This window comes from Gossypium raimondii, chromosome 8 (genome assembly GCF_025698545.1).
Source record: "Gossypium raimondii isolate GPD5lz chromosome 8, ASM2569854v1, whole genome shotgun sequence".
Lineage (NCBI taxonomy): Eukaryota > Viridiplantae > Streptophyta > Magnoliopsida > Malvales > Malvaceae > Gossypium > Gossypium raimondii.
In genome coordinates this window covers 32,261,627-32,278,530 of record NC_068572.1, presented here as the reverse complement: position 1 = coordinate 32,278,530, position 16,904 = coordinate 32,261,627, and the positions used below count along the sequence as shown (strand labels likewise).

Sequence of the window (16,904 nt, the reverse complement as noted above, 5' to 3'; positions counted from 1 at the left end):
ATTGTTTAAACAAACCTAAATTAAATACTTAAATTGCTAGAATTACTACTTTTGTCCATCCACTATCGTTTTCCACTAATTACACCATGTGGAACTACAACAAAAATGACCTTTAGCAACATCCATAAGAGTTTATGCAACGGTTTTGTGATCGTTGTGTATGTGACCGTTGCCTAAGCTCAAAGGCAACACTTATTCCATTTTAAACAACAATTTATTTTAATGTTGTTATTAGTATTTTAGGTAACGATTTTTTTAATTATTAAATGCAACATTTATTTGAAAAAATACCGTTATTTTTTACTGTTAATGCAACATTACATGGCTAATACCTAAAATCAAAAGCAACACTTTTTGTTTTTAAGTAAAGATTTATTTTAATGTTGTTGTTAGTGTTTCACGCAACGTTGTTTTTTTGGTACATGCAATATTTACTTGAAAGAAAATGAAACATTTTTTTTACCATTATTGCAACATTATGAGAGTGTTACCTAAAAGTGAAAGCGAGCATCTTTTTCCCTTTTAAATAAAATTTATTTTAATATTTTCATTGGTGTTTTAGGCAATGGTTTTTTATTGTAACACCTCTAACGCGTCTTTGTTGTTGGAATAGGGTTATGGAATATTATAGCATTTAACAAACCAAATACCAACATAACCATTCAATTGTTACTTTAAATATCCAATATCCAATATTCAATATCAATCATCAATCATAATATATATACAAATAGGGGCTTTAAAATGAGCTTACAAGACCTTAAAAATAGTTTGGAAACAATCAAGGACTAATCTGAAATAAAACAAAAAATGAAAAATTTTGAAAACATGGGTCACACAGGCGTGTAGCAGAGCCTAGGCCATGTGGCTCAGGAACATGGTTGTGTGGGCAAATCGTGTATAGTTTCAAAATAAGGTCACATAGTCGTGTCGCAAACCGTGTAACCGTTCATGTGTAAATCGAAATAGGGTCACACGGCCGTGTCACAGACCGTGTGTTCGTTTGTGTCCAAATCGAAATAAGGTCACATGACCGTATCTCCAAGCCATGTAACATCTTGATGTTGTGTGGAAAAACCTGCATCTAAAAATCAATTAGACACACAGGCTTGTGAGGTAGCTGTGTGTGGCACATGGTCGTGTGACAGCTTGTGTCCTAGGCTGTGTGCACCTAAAATGGCTTCTAAAACAAGGCAAATCTTCACTTATCACTTGGGTACCAAGTCAAACCAAAACCAATCATTTTCATACCTTCAAAACACACTCAAACATGCTTGAAATATACCAAATCATTCAACCAAAGTACCTAACCAATATGCCCTCATTGGCACCACATTTCAACAAATCAAAACAATTAAAATGAATATAATCAAACATACCAAAACTACTAAGGTAAACTTAGTTATAAACTTTGACTTCTACCAATTAATTGCTAACATATTTTAGGCATATCATGTATCAACTAATTTCAAGTAATCATCAAACATAAAACAAGCATGTAACTAACTCATTCATGACAACATTTAGCTATAATGAAAGCACACCACCTTCAAGCTATCAACAATTTGACTATTACTATCACATTTAATACATAATTACATAACCATTAAAAACTAACATGATTGAAATCAACCAAAATAAGTATAACACATCCTACGTACATGCTAAAACTAAAATAACCAACCACCAACACTTGAGATCGGGATTGCTGCTGGATGCTGAGTTGATGATTGAACCGCTAAGTACCTAACCTGTGCACGGGAAAAAAAATTGTATATAACTCAGTAGTATTTTCATAATCTGAACATTAAAAGAAAAATATAATACATTTAAATGCTCAAATTAAGACTAGATGATGCTATGCTAATATCAATTCAAATGTGCAATTCATATAGACATTATTTTACCATATACATTTTACTAATGATAATACATGGCAAATTTAATTCATACATATTCATTCCCATTTTGGTTTCCAATAAACATTTGATTTCATATCACTCGTTATTTCAATAGCATTTTCATTTCAAAATTGTTAACTCAAGTTTACCATTTACTTCCCCTATTAACACAATTTGGACTCAAATAGATACACGGATCCAACCAACACACCAGTTTGACACCCAGTGTTGCATCGGATAAATTCGAAGCAAATATTTGCGCCTAGCGCTAAAATAAGTTGACACCTAGTGTCTCATCGGTTATACTGAAGCAAATTAACACTCAGTGCCTCATTGACTCGTAGTTGAAGTATCTCTGAACTCTTCCTGTCCTATGGCATGCTATCTATATCCAACTTAACCTGAACAGTTAATTGGTTTTTCATTTCATATTCCAATACCAACAAATGTTTAAATTCACATTTATTTTAATCATTTATACATTTATTCACTTAATAACAACTATAGTACATATATTCAATTCATACATTTATAAAAATACATATATTTATCAAATATGCACAATTGAGTCCTCATAATAATCAATTGATTCAAATCAGCCCAATTGAACAATAAAATCTCTCCTCAAATGCTTACCATGAACAAACAAATCACTATGTATCAAATTGTAAATCAGTTCGGATTATAGAAACACAAACCGTAAACTCTGAGCTATTCGTCGACAACCTTGTCTTTTCCCTTCTTTTTTGAGAAATCTGGGTCAACGTTAGCTACAAAATAAAATAAAAAACACATTGCATCAATACACAAACAATTTCACATTTAATTTCTAATTTATGAAACTTTTACATTTTATTCAATTTAGTCCCTAAAACCAGAACTAACATAACTTTCACATTTAACCCCAAATTTTCATACCAATTTCACCCATAGCCTAATTTAAGTCCCCATTTTTCATTTCTACACCAAAGTTTTGAAAAAATTTTCAATTTGGTCCCTAATGCACAAAATCAACAATTGATTTTACAATTTAGCCCTTTTCCAATTTTAAACATAAAGTCTATCAAAATAACACCTCAAATTCCAAATACTCATCAATGGTAACATCCTAGATCTTTAACGGCATAAAAAATTATGACATGAGTAAACTAGTTTGTGGTATTGAAATTCTAAAAACATAAAAATCATAAGAAATGACTAAATTAAATTAATCAATTTAAGTTTGAAATATTTGAGCGGTAAGGCGGAACGTTCTTCTCTTCTCGCCCCTTAGGTTCGGCTTTTGCATGAAATAAGGATGAAATGTTTTAGTTTACTGCTCCACCAATTTGTTTTATGTTATTTTATTTTATTATGTTTTTGTAATTTTATTTATTTTAAGTAAAATGTTCAACATTTTAACATCTAAAACCATGTTGCCGTCCACTTAGATATAGAACATTGGTTTAATTGTTTTATAAGTCCCTTAATTATGCTTTATTTTATGATTTAATTATAATTCAACTTTTGATTCTTACGCAATTTAGTCCTTATACCTAAATTAAGCACCAATCCAATAAAATTTCTTAACCAAAATTCAATTCACCTCCAATTTAACTCCGTAAATATCTAATAAAAATATTTATGAATCCAGTTTACAAAAACGAAGCCTCGAAACTACTTTTTTCTAACACTATTAACTTTCAAGTCGTTACATTTATAATTAAACGACTCGTCTATTTGACGGAGTAACCAACTTTTTTAATATTTATTGCAACGTTATATGATGATTACCTAAACTAAAAAGCAACATTTTTTTCTTTCAAATAGCAATTTATTAGTCATTGACATTTTAGCCACAAATCCTTATAGGTAAATGCAACATTTTTAAGGAAAAATTAACAACGCTTTGTGCAACCTTTTTCCTTACATTTTGCAGTATTCTTCTTAAAATTACAAGCAAATATGAAAACATAAAATTCCCTTGAGCATTGAAGAACTATTAATAACTCAAATATGTCAAAACTTTCAAAAAGTACTCAGACCATATATAATAATATTTAAAAATATTGTTTTAAATTCTAAACTCACATAAAAGGAACAAAAGAAAAACAAAGTTTCTTCAAAACAAAGAAGACAAGCAACCTTTTAGCAACTTCCAAGACTTGTCATTCTCTCATGCTTGGCAAACTTTAAAGAAAAAGTAATTTCAGTATGTGTAATAAAAATTTATCAATAACTAATGAAAATAGGAAATTATTTACCTCCATAAAATCAGATAGATGATGGTCTTCATTCAAATCTTACCTCTTTAAAAATATTTAAAATCAAAATGCAAGTAAAAAAGAAGAAAAATATGACAATCTCAATTCATTTTTCAAGTTCTAAACTAAATAAAATAATATCTAAAAAGGATGATGCATAGCTAAAAATTATGGAGCATGTCTAGTTGGTGTTCCATTTGGGGAGCTACCGATATCATTGGGAGATTGAGCTCTCAACAAGAAATCAAACATACCTGACGGGATAACCAAGCTAGGATTGCATTGTCACAAAGCTTCTAATGTTGATTGTAGCCCATGTGCTATCTCTGACTGGTGTTGGTCTAGTTTTCTTTTTGTAAGTCTTCTTCTGCTTTTCTTATCTTGTGTTCACTTGCTCTTACTGAACTAATTTTGAGCATTATTGGAAGCAACTTTTTTCAAAAAATTGTAGTGACCCCTCTCCCATATAATCGAACACGTCCACCATATTCATTTCAATCATCTCATTGAATTTCTCATTAGCTAAGTTGCTCTCTCCGTATGTTTGTATTTGTGTTTCTTCAAGCTTGGCCTGAATATTTCAATTAATATGAATTAGTTAGAATTAATTTAAACAACGACATACTAATTTGAAAAAATAAATAATATTGTAACTTACTATTTTTTCTGTTGTTTTCATCCAGTGCTTTCCCTTCCTTTGACTTACGAGTTGTAATAAACATCTCAATTTGTGAAGGTTGCTCATTGAAGCATATATATATAAAATAGTATTATTTGGTATAAAATATTACTTACCAATTTCTCACGTATTCTTGCAACCACTCCTGTGCGTATTCTTTGGTTTATCACGGTTTTCTTTGTTTTTTTATACTTGTTTCCTAGTGCGAGAAAAAACAAATTTATATTGTATTAAAATAATACATATGCAATAACTTTTATATGGAAACATATATAGTAACTTATACCTCGGAGTTTCCGATAATCAAGTAAGGCAACAAAGTGATCCATGAGAATACTGGAAGGACTTTGATAATTTCCTAAAATCCTTTTCTTGAGCTTTGATTTGTAACCTCTCCATCAATCTTTTACCGTATGGAACACCCATTCTTTTCCTTTATCAGAGACAATATATTTAGCCTATAACAATAATCAAAATTATAATCAAAACATAATATATTTTATTTTTAAGAGATAAGTCTAAACGACACCATATATTCACATATTTCCATAAACGTTCCTTCTTTGCTGGGGCATGATGCCAAGTGGTGCAAGTAAGGGGAACAAATTTTGAATTACGAGCCAAAGTCCCCAAAAATTTACTAAATTCATCACATAGGTTAATCGTAGATAATGACAATATAGAACGGTCGTAAAGCAATAAAATACATAAATTTTATGTAGAAACACATTCGAGAAAAAATCACAGACAGAGGTGGAGAAATTCATTAATGTTGAAAAACGGATGATACAAGAGGAGCTTCGACTACATTTATTTAAATATTAAAAAATCTTATTCTAATCAATGTCAAATAGAAGAAGCGTAGTTTTATACGGATTCTAGTTATGCCGCATGGTCCGTACACAGATTCCCTTTGTTTTACCACTGTATTTCTATAACAATAATTCAGGTCACACAACTCTAACAACATATTTTATCATCTCCAATCAGTTGTTCATTTTCAGAGTGAGTGTTTTCTTCGCGTTCCTTAAGAGTTCGCACAAGTATACTTTTACAAGTTGTCGAAGCTTCTAAGTTTTTTCTTTGAGGTAGCTAATTTAAAATATAGTAAAAATAAACCAAAGTTAAAAGTAATTTCAAAATAAAATTTAAATTTGAAATTAAGGTACACACCTTCATCTTCTTGAACTTGAGCAACATCCTCAACTTCAAGTTATGTTGAAGCTGAACATCCTCCTCCTCGTTAGACTAACATTTAGTGCGATTATCACTGTTCACTTTCCCTTATTTCATACTCAGGGTGTTCAGCATTTTGGCAAAACTTCTTTTTCCTAATGAATTGTCCAACACTGATCCCTTTACAAAAATGTTTCCAATGGGTGCGAAGTTAACTCTTTCTTGATCCATTTTTTTTGATGGGGCAAGTGATAAATGTCTTGTGTTTATAATCAGACTTACAAAGTGCACTTCATTGGAACATCCCACTGTTTCTCGAGATAATGATTGCTTATATCTAATGCCAATAGAAGCCACGAATGGTATTGTTACTGGACTTTGAGGACGTTAAAAAAATAATTGTCACACATGTTTATTGAAAAATTAATTGGTACGGTATTAATATTTAAAAATTGAATTAAAATGTTTTTAAATAAAGTTTATAATTGATGTACACCTCGGGTATATATTAATTTATGAACTATTATGAATCACATGATATCACTCAGTGAAATTATGAATAAATGTTTATAAAATTTTATAAAATATTTTATTTAATTATTGAACCGATATGTTCATGTGATTCAGTAACAGTAAATAAATTAATGTAGGAGGAAATACATCAAACATAATCTTTTCATTTAAATAGCTAACTAACTAGCTATTAATTACACATTTTTTGCCTCATTTTTATGTGCAAAAAGATAATAGTTTTGCTCTATGTGAATAATAAAAACTGGAAAAGAAAAAAACAAAATTTTAAACAACACCAAAATAGTAATAAGAAAGTAATTTATGACTGTAAGATTGAATCAGAGAGGAAAGCAAATTATGATGCAACGTAACGTATCCTTGAAAAATGACTCCTCCAAATATTTACACTCTGACATCTTCAGAGACAGCCTCGTCATTTGATCTTGCCTCATATTACCAACCATTGAAATCCATAGCTATGTCTCAGGCATCGCACTTGGTAGCAGTGAGACCATCCTCCGCAGGCGGTGGTGGTGACGAGCTTTCATCATCACCTTGACCATTCTCCCGTAAAGGTTGTTGCTCTACTAGTGCGACAGCGGCAGCTAACGAGTCGGCTATCGGTTTAATGACCAAAATGCCCTCGCCGACCGCTGCGAAGGTGAAGGTGATAAGGAACACGGTTACAGCAATTCCATTGTAGGTGGGCTTGTCTGGCCTCCAAAACGCAGACATTCCCATCAGCAGAACTTGCAATGGCAAGCCAATCAGGATGGTTAAAGCAAGGGCAAAGATACGGAGCTTGAGGGCCTTGTTGATTACTTGAGACACAACTTTCCAGAATGATAACAAGAAGCACAAAATAAAAATAACCCCAAAAAGGCCAAATAAAATGGTGCTTAGCAAAGGGTAGTCACAGAAAACCAAGGCTTCATTGCCGTGGTCCATGTCGGGGATGAACCAAGTCCGATGAAAAGGTTGGGGGAGACGTACCTTGAAACCACCGAGGAAGACAAAGTAAACCTGTAAAAGGAAAAGGGGAAGGCAAGAGGCGAAGACGTAGAAAACGCTGAAGAAGCTTTTGTGGGTTGTCTTCTTGACGGAGACATCCAGCAAGAAGAGTAGGATGATTAGGAACCCAGGCTCGAAGAAGCCCAAGGAGAGAACCAGGTGGAGTTTGCAGAAATTAGCTTGCTGGGGCAGCGTTAGCCTTGGGAAGAGAGGATACAAATAAAACCTGCGAAAGGAGGGCAGGCGTAGCACTTCGGTGAGGGACCACAAGATGATGAAGATGACAAAAAGGAATCGGACGGTCCAGAGAGAGTTGAAGTTCTGCAAATGACGGGAGCTCCTGGATTTGAAACGGAGGAGTAGTATGAAGCAAATAGAGAAAACAGACAAAACGAGGAGGGTAGCAATGAAGGCGACGTAGAAGAAATCGATGGCGGAAAAAAATATCATGGCACACAGGTACGTGGCTATAAGATATGGCAGTGGCGGAATTCGTTGGAAGATGTGTTAACTGTGCGGTGGTGGTGGAGGAGATGGCGGTGGCAGTCATAAAATTTGGAAGAAAGCGAGATAATAACCCAAGGCATAATTGGGCGGTCGGAAGGGGTATTGGGGGAGAGAATAGGGGTTGATTTCTCTCCCCTTTTCCCAACCGGCGGGAAAACAAGCCGGTGAGCACAACTAGATTAGGACTTTCTTGGGTTTGTCGGATCATAAAATGGTTTGACAATTTTTTTGTGGTGATATGTAATGCCTGCTTTAATTTCGGCTCTTTTCTGGTTTCTAGCTGTTATTTTTAGGACATGCACACAATTTTTCAGGGTTATTTAACCTTATAGAATTTATGTTTATTGTTTTCCCTCGAAAATAAATAAATTAGAAAGCTGTCAGCGGTTCGGACAATTTTATAGGGATTTTCATGGATATATGCCATTGGTTAACGATTGTAACAACAAACAGAATTTCTTCTACTGCTGTATTATTATTATTTATATCATTCTTTGGTTTCATGTTTGATGAGGCACCTCATCTTAGCTGTTCAAAGGAATAATTATTATTATTATTAATGGAATTGAATCTCTTCACCACCGTATCAAATTGATTAATAAGACCAAAAATTAATTAAGATGGTTGGTTGCTTAATTTCTTATTCACCTCACCTTGCTCTTTCAGTTTATCAAACATTTATGTACAATTTAATGCTCATCCAATCTTCTCAAATATCTGCAATCTCCCTATCCTCAAGCCCTCCCGTAAATAAATATAAAAACATAATAATTTATTAATATTTAATATTCAACCAAAAACATCGGAAGTTAAATCCAAAATATTTTATATATATATATATATTATAAAAAGTAACATTTTATCATATTTGAGTTTAAATTTAGTATTTGCTATCTTGTTTTCTACCTTGGTTGAGTAGAAAAATATAAGGATGACAGAAAAGTGTGGGAAAATGGATACAAAGATTTTGAATGTTCTTGGTAGGAAAGAAAATTTAGAGAAAAAAATAAGTAAAATCAATCTTTCCAAATTAAAATGATAAGGGAAGAGAAAATGAGAGATGTTAGAGTTGTGTGACCCGAATCCTTCTTAAACAAATAAAATATGGTGGCAAAATAAGAGGATCTGTGTAGGGCTTAAGGTTGGAGGCTCCCACAATACGGACCATGCTGCACAAGTAGAATCTATATAGAATTTCACTTCTCTTATTTGACATTGATTAGAATAAGATTTTTCGATGTAGTCGAAACTCTTCTTGTATCTGAATTTCTCCTCATCTGCCCGTGGTTTTTCTCCCGAAAGGGTTGCCACATAAAATCTGTATTTTTTAGAGACTTTGTATGTTAGTACAAAATTATGTATTTTTCAAAAAAAAATCTCTCATTTTTCAACTCTATCAACTCAAGTAATAGATTGCATTTTTTTTTAATTTTCCTTTTTTTCCTACCAAGTACACCAATTTTCTTTTAACTCTTACCAAGTAAAGCTTAAAACTTACCATGCTAAACTTCAATATTTTTTTATTCATCTTTACTCGTATAGTACTACTCAACTATAAACAAATAGTTAGGGTTGAATCTAATTAACTAAGGATCAATCAAAATCTTTCTATTTCAATAATGTGAGTGAAAGACCTTTTAGTGAAACATGTTGGCATGTACAGAAAGTCTATATTTTCAATAAACTTTAGATGATAAGTTAAAATAAAGACTAATTACCTCTTAAATTGACGATCCAATAAACTATATATTAACATATAGATAAGAATGATCTGAATCTGACTTCATTGATTTCACCAACAAGATAATAAAGGCCATGAAAAGTGCTTCTAAAAGATAACAAGGAACAGAAAAGATACCTCTCTTTCAACATAAAGAAAAGCAACAGCTGAAATGGAATCTATTCTGTAGAATATATATTATATATACACATTCTTGAAGCTTCAGATCCCATGTTCGGCTCTCTGTCTTCCACTAAACCCTCAAAAGAATTCAATTTCTATGTGAATGTTTGCCAACACATCCATGATATATGAAGATGATGCTTCATCTGCAAATCAACTTGCTACCTATCTCGAAACTCCTTTTGGTTTTCCATATAATAATATTGTAGCAACAAGGAAACTTACCAGCTCGTTTTTTTCCTTTTTTTTTTTTTCATTTTCCAAAGAGACCCTCTATTATTGGCTGATAATGAGAACTTAATTAACCCCTAATTAAGGGTTTGACTTTTGGGACTTGGATCAGTTCCTCAACTCGATATGAGACAGGAAACTGACAAATTAGTATTATACCTAAAAAGACATGAAGACAGGTAGGGGAGAGACTCACAAAAACACAAGTAGTCATTATAACTGGAGAGTTGAAAGAACACATACAATCATCTTATAGAAAGAACTATGATGAAAATTAACCCTTGTCTGTTCAGACGAAAACAAGCCCACAGCGTCAAAACTTCTCATCATTACCCCAATCTTCTGCATGTCAATTACAACAACCTTAGCTTCTATGAAACAAAAACCCTTGTAATAAAAAACGAAAAGGCTAGAAGAATAAGTAAATGATTATCCACCACCTGGATTAACACTTAAAATCATGCACCGATGATGAAAGCTAAGATGGAGCAGTAAGTGGAAGCAGTAATTAAGGGGAATGAAGCCTGGTCCAAGAGCACAGATGGAAATTTAGGGTTAGCAAGAAAAGGTGTCCTTGAACCAGGCAACATTCCCCTCAACAAGAAAAGCTTCCCCATGCTTATCAACAGCAACATTTTCTTTCTGTATGTGCACAAACTTTCTTCTCAATATAACCATTCTTTCGCGGGTTTTGTGCGATACTAATCTATGATGATGAACATAATCATTTGGTTTTTCAAGAGAAAGTAAAAGGCGGTGAAAGTGAGAGAGATGGGGTGGGTTGGGTCAGCTTTTTCTTTGGTACGCTTAAAATATGTATATATTCCTCTATAAACCCTAATTAATATATATGCACAGACAGATGACAGAATCCTGTAAAACATTGCCGTTTGGATTCGGTCATTATTATCTTCTTAATTATTATTGGAATAGTGGGCTCTTGTTTCACTAAAGTTTAAGCAGTTGAGACTAGACGTAAAATTGTCAATAATCTATGAAAAATTGTTTGATAGATATTTATACTCCACCATTATAGGTTTGATAAATATATTAGATATAAATAAAAGTTAAATATATAAATAAATGTGAAATTTTTCATATCTTCAAATAATTATTTATGATCTACTTGTTTTAGATATATAATATCTGTAACACCTCTAAATTTGTTAGACCATAAAATTAATAATAAATCTAGATTGTGTAGGATTAATTTCTTGATAAAAGGAGAGGGTTGAGTGATGCTAGGAAAGTTGAAATAATAAAAAGAATGATGTGATATCTTAATTTGAGCTAGGGACTAAATCATAAAGATATGAAAAGTTTTGGGATTCAAGTATGAGTATCCAAAATTTGAAGGGTTCAAGTATAAACACGAAAAAAATTAAAGCACTAAAATTGAAAATAACCCAATCTCTTATGAATGCAATTGGTGCACAAGGACCAAATTGAATAAGTGAAAACTATAGGGGACTAAATCGTAATTTTACCAAAAGTGAGAAGTGATTTAAGGATGGAGTTTTGAAGAAAAATAAAGGGTAAAATGGTCCTTGCCTAAACTAGATAATTACATTGTGTAACAAAAAGGAAGAAAAGTGTTAAATTATGATTGGTTGAATATTTTATTATTTTATAAGATATTTTAATATTTTAATTAACTAAATTAATAAGATATTTTTATAGAAAAATGTAGAATTTTCTTTCATCTTTCATGCTTCTCACGTTACTATTTATATATATGAAGAGGAGGTTTTATTTTCTTACATTTTGGTCCTTTACCATGAAATTTCACTATTTCTCTCAAATTTCTTGAAAGTTTCCATAGTCACTCAAAAGAAGAAATGAAGTAGGGACACTACAGAGTTAGAATATCATTTTGGGGATGAAAGTAGAAAAGAAAGGAATGGAAGTGATAAAGAAATAAAAAGGAAGTTATTGTTAAAAGGAGGTAAGTGTTCATTTTAATTTCATTGACATTTCAATGTAATAAGCTAAGGTTTGTACTAAATTGAGTGTTTAATATGTGAATTTTATTTAAGTATTGGTGATGGAAAGTATATTATAAATTGTAATCAATAGATAGTGATATAATTTGTGTTATGAGAAGTAATGATTAAAACTATATGTTAATGATATGTGAGCTTTAAGAACTATATTGAATAATAATTCATCGTGATGATATACATTATCAAGTGACCTTATAAAACAATTTAATAGTTGATAGGTAAAATAAATGTTAAGTGTTGGTATGAGTGATATAAATCATAATAAGTAAATAAATTCATTAAAACAGTTTTGGACAAGAGCAGTAGTTTAACTTTGAAATTAACCAAAATTGTAGAAATCAATTTAGAGATTGCATTAAACATGGAATTAATCTTCTTGAGTCTAGTTTTTATAAAATAAATGGTGTAAGTAAAGGAATTTTAGATTATGAGATATATGAATTTTTGTGAGACAAGGTCAAAATGACTTGAGTTTTCTGTTTTGACTTTGAAAAATTATTACAAAGTGTAAAAAATGTTTAAGATATGAAATTTATATTCTTAAAAGATGATGAGTTTATTTTTAAGGGAAATAAATGGAAACATTATAGGAATATCATACAAAAAGATAATTTACTTTTAGTGAAGAAGGTCAAAGTTGCCTAGCAGCAGAACAGGGGAAAGTTAAAAAAAAAATACTGTATTAATTAGCTTAAGTGGAAATTATGAAATTTTTATGGTAAATAGTTCATTGAGTCCAGTTTCAAAAGCAACAAGCAAATCCAAATTATGTATTTTGTAGGCCAGGATATAAAGAATTTAGTGACTACTACTCAAGTAGACAACCTTGTTAAAAGAATATTTGTAATTAGTAAAATCATAATTAATGTTACATATAGACATGCTATACTAAAAGCCATAAATTCTCATATGAGTACATGCACTTATAGGATGTGGAATGGAGAGGAGGAGGAAAAAAATAGAAGAGTTGTAATATTAAGAAGTTGTTATATGTGATGAAATTGCTAATATATAAGAGAAGTTTAAATGAATTGTTGAGACATTAAGTGAATAATTGTTATATGATGTATTAATAAGCTTATTTGTAAAACTTTAATAGTTGCGTTAATCTTATAAATTTGATTGAGAATCATATGGTGTTGAAACTGCAAATAGATACATGTGAATGATATGTTGAGTGAAATTGGTTGGATTGTGATATATAAACTTGATTGTAGGTGTTGAGAAATGATAGAATCGAAGTTAATTGGACACAGAATCGTTTACCATGTTGCAACGAGCTCAAGTCAGTGGGTGACGTCGCAACGAGGAACCCACAATGTTGCGACGTTGGCTCGTGGTTTTGAAAACTTTGTAATTCGGTCCCTATTCAATTATAAATTGTTACGAGAGCTATCAGAAGCTCGAATTGAATTTAGATAATTTTTTAAATTGTATTGTAAACACTAATTGATCTTAGTAGTTCGATTAAAATAATAAAATGGATTGAATTTAACAGTAGTTGCTCCGATAACGAATGTAACATCTTCGTATTGTGACCTGACGATCGGGTCGGGTATGAGGGTGTTACAATATCATTTATTTGTTAATTAAAATTTTAATTATTATTGTAATAGTTAATAACTAACCAACACATTTAATTAGGTTAAATGAAATTTAGTGAATAAAAGTAAAACTATTAAATTATTTATATATGATTTATTGAAGTGTATAAGTTCTGTTGAGTATGCCTCATATTTCAGTCAAATTTGAAAGATAACTCCCAATTAAACTCTATTTATTTGTTTCGATTGAACTCTGATTAGTCTAGATTATTTTTTTATTATTTAACCTACAAATTTAGCCTATAAATAGGCTCTTTTACAACCTTAAAAAATACACCCATTAAAAAAGTAGAACTCATAACACTTTTGGAGAATTTTGTGTTTACGTTTTGAGGGTTGTCTATTTTCGGGTTTTGGGGTTTAGTTTTTATCTCCATCTTTTATACTTTTCGTTCTTTTTCCATTATAGTAAAATTATCTTTACACGTGGCTTTTTTATCCTCTTTGGAGGGTTTTTCCATATTAAATTTGTGTGTTCAATTTTTCAATTTCTTCCGCTATTTTTACTTGTTCGTTACTTAATCGGGACAATCTTCAACAAGTGGTATCAGAGCTAGTTTAATTTTTGTAGATTAGTCCTTTAGAGATGGAAGCAACAAGTTTTAACATTTAGACGTTCGATCGTGTCACAAATTTCAATATGTGACAAGTTCGAATGATGACAATTCTAGTTTAGATCGGCCTGAAAAAGGTCGTTAACGGGAAAAAGCCTGAGAATCTAGATCAGATAGAATAGGAAGAGCTTGATGAAAAGGTCCTGTCTGCAATCCAATTTTGCCTTATGAATAGGGTATTGCAGGTGGTATTGATGGAGAAAACTTCATTTGCCTTGTGGAAAATGTTAGAAACTCATTATGCGACTAAGTCTATGGCTAACCATTTAGTGTTGAAACAACATTATTTATGTTTCGCATGAACGAAGGTGAGTTTTTTAGAGATCACATTAGTCAATTTATTACTCTTTTGAATGATTTAAAGAATGTTGAGGTTAAGATTGACTATGAAGATCAGGCTGTGCTATTATGTCGATACATGCACGGATGGGGTAAAATTTATTAAATTTCATTCACTGAGGTTGCCAATTTTCAAGTTTAAGAAATCAATATACTTTTGATGACTTTTTGGATTCGATCCAAGCATTTATGGGTTGAGATATAATCATGGCATTCGAAGATATATCTCTTAGCTTTGAAACGCACTTTGAATCACTCGATTTTGAGTTCGGGAGCTCAAGTTATGACCGTTTTAGTGAAGACTGTGCGAGTAGAATTTTTGGATGAGATTATAATGGAAATTATGAGTTTCGGGCTTTTAATTCGAGTTTAAATTATATTGGCTTTGGTTTTTAGGCTTAATTTTTATTATATATTAGCCAAATATTGTATTTATTAGGTTTTCTTAATTTTTATTATATATGAGCCAAATATTGTATTTATTAGATTTTATTATTTTATTTATTTATTTATTTCAAAATTTGGATATTGTTTAAGTATTTTAAGTTGTTTAGGAGTTTTATGTTTCTTAGCCAAACAAGAAAGTTTAAAAATACTTACTGTTTAGATTAATTTGAGTTTTAGTATATTTTAGAGTTTTATTTGGATGTACGTAGCTAGCCTATATAAATGTTTCTTCATTGTTCATTAAGCAGACAATTTGGTTTTCATTAATAAAGTTACAACTCTAGGAGTTTGTTTCTTTGTGCAAGATTTCTTTCTTGTGATTTTTTAATAGTTTTCTTCTCGCTTTTCTTCAATGAGTCATGGGAATTCATTCTTCACCCTTTAATTTGCCAATGATTATTTCTTGGAGGGTTGATTAGAGCCATTAATTGAGTTTTTTGGGATTTATATCTCAAAGGATTCAGTTGGACATTTATCCTTCTATCCATCATATCCATCGGTTTATCATTTCTTCTTGCACTTTAATTTAATCTATCTTTTCTCTATTTAGTTATTATTTTGAATATTTATCCATTATTATTATTTTTTTATTTCCTTTGTTATTTTCTAAATTTATTTGGTTTCTTCTTTTCAGGTCACATCCAAAATTTTCCTTTTCAAGTCGAACAACTTAAATTCGATCCTAATCCACTTCCTTCGCTTCAATTCCTTATCACTTGTGTTCATTACCCTCTTCATACAAGTCTTTCAGGGAGACCCTGATTTATGACAGAGACAAACTCTTATTTGAGGATGTGAATGGTCATCTGTTGAGTAAAGACAGACTCAACAATGAGTTTGGTTCAGATAGCAAAGTAGATAGACAAGTTTCTGTTTTGGTAGCATCAAAGAAGCTAGACAAAATGTGTCCCTATTGTAAGAAGATGAGATTCTACAAGTTTTTGTTTTGCTCTCATTTTGTTAAAAGGTAAAATGACCAGCAATCTTTATATTCTGGAAGGTTCTACAGTGACTGATGAAACCGGATGTCCCTTGTCTGTTATGGACTTGAAGTCAACTTGTTTGGAGCAGAGGCAACTTGGTCATAGAAGGGAAAAATGTATGACCATTTCATTAAAGAGAGATTCTTTTTTGGATGCAGGTTTTGAAAAGTTAGGGCACTGTATTCGTGAAAATCAAACCCGTTTTAGTTTTGATTTGGCAGTGCACAAGTCAAAAGCTAGAAGTCTTCCTGCTTCTATGCACAGATTCAACTCAGTTAATTCCCTGCATAGTTCAAGATAGGCCCGTGGTGGGTTTTGCCAAAGATGGCATTATGGAAATACGAGTCAAGGTGGAGATTTGTTGAGGATGCCTAATATTTTAGCCAAATTTGAGAGGTAAGCTCCCAGTTAAACTCTGTTTATTAGTTTCAGTCAAACTCCTATTAGTTTAGAATATTTTATTATTATTTGATCTATGAATTTAGTCTATAAATAGGCTCTTTTATAACCCTAGAAAATACACCAATTAAAATATTAGAACTCATAACACTTCTGGAGAATTTTGTGTTTACGTTTTGAGGGTTCTTTGTTGTCGAGTTTCGAGGTTTAGTTTTTATCTCCATCTTTTGTACTATTCGTTCTTTTGCCATTATAGTAAAATTATCTTTGTCCATGGTTTTTTTATTCTCTTTGGAGGGGTTTTTCCACGCTAAATTTATATTTAATATCTTAATTTATTCTACTATTTTT

General features: G+C 31.5%; 1 protein-coding gene across 1 annotated transcript; it reads right to left on the bottom strand.

The window, feature by feature from the left end:
* Positions 1-6,995: 6,995 nt before the first annotated feature.
* Positions 6,996-7,973, bottom strand: LOC105793252 (uncharacterized). Its single transcript, XM_012622173.1, has one exon. The coding sequence runs from the start codon at positions 7,971-7,973 to the stop codon at positions 6,996-6,998; it is 978 nt and encodes a 325-aa protein (XP_012477627.1).
* Between the last annotated feature and the right edge of the window lie 8,931 nt (positions 7,974-16,904).

What these genes read in the sequence shown, in the direction of transcription:
- LOC105793252 (XM_012622173.1), bottom strand. Translation starts at nt 7,973, where the DNA reads ATGATATTTTTTTCCGCCATCGATTTCTTCTACGTCGCCTTCATTGCT.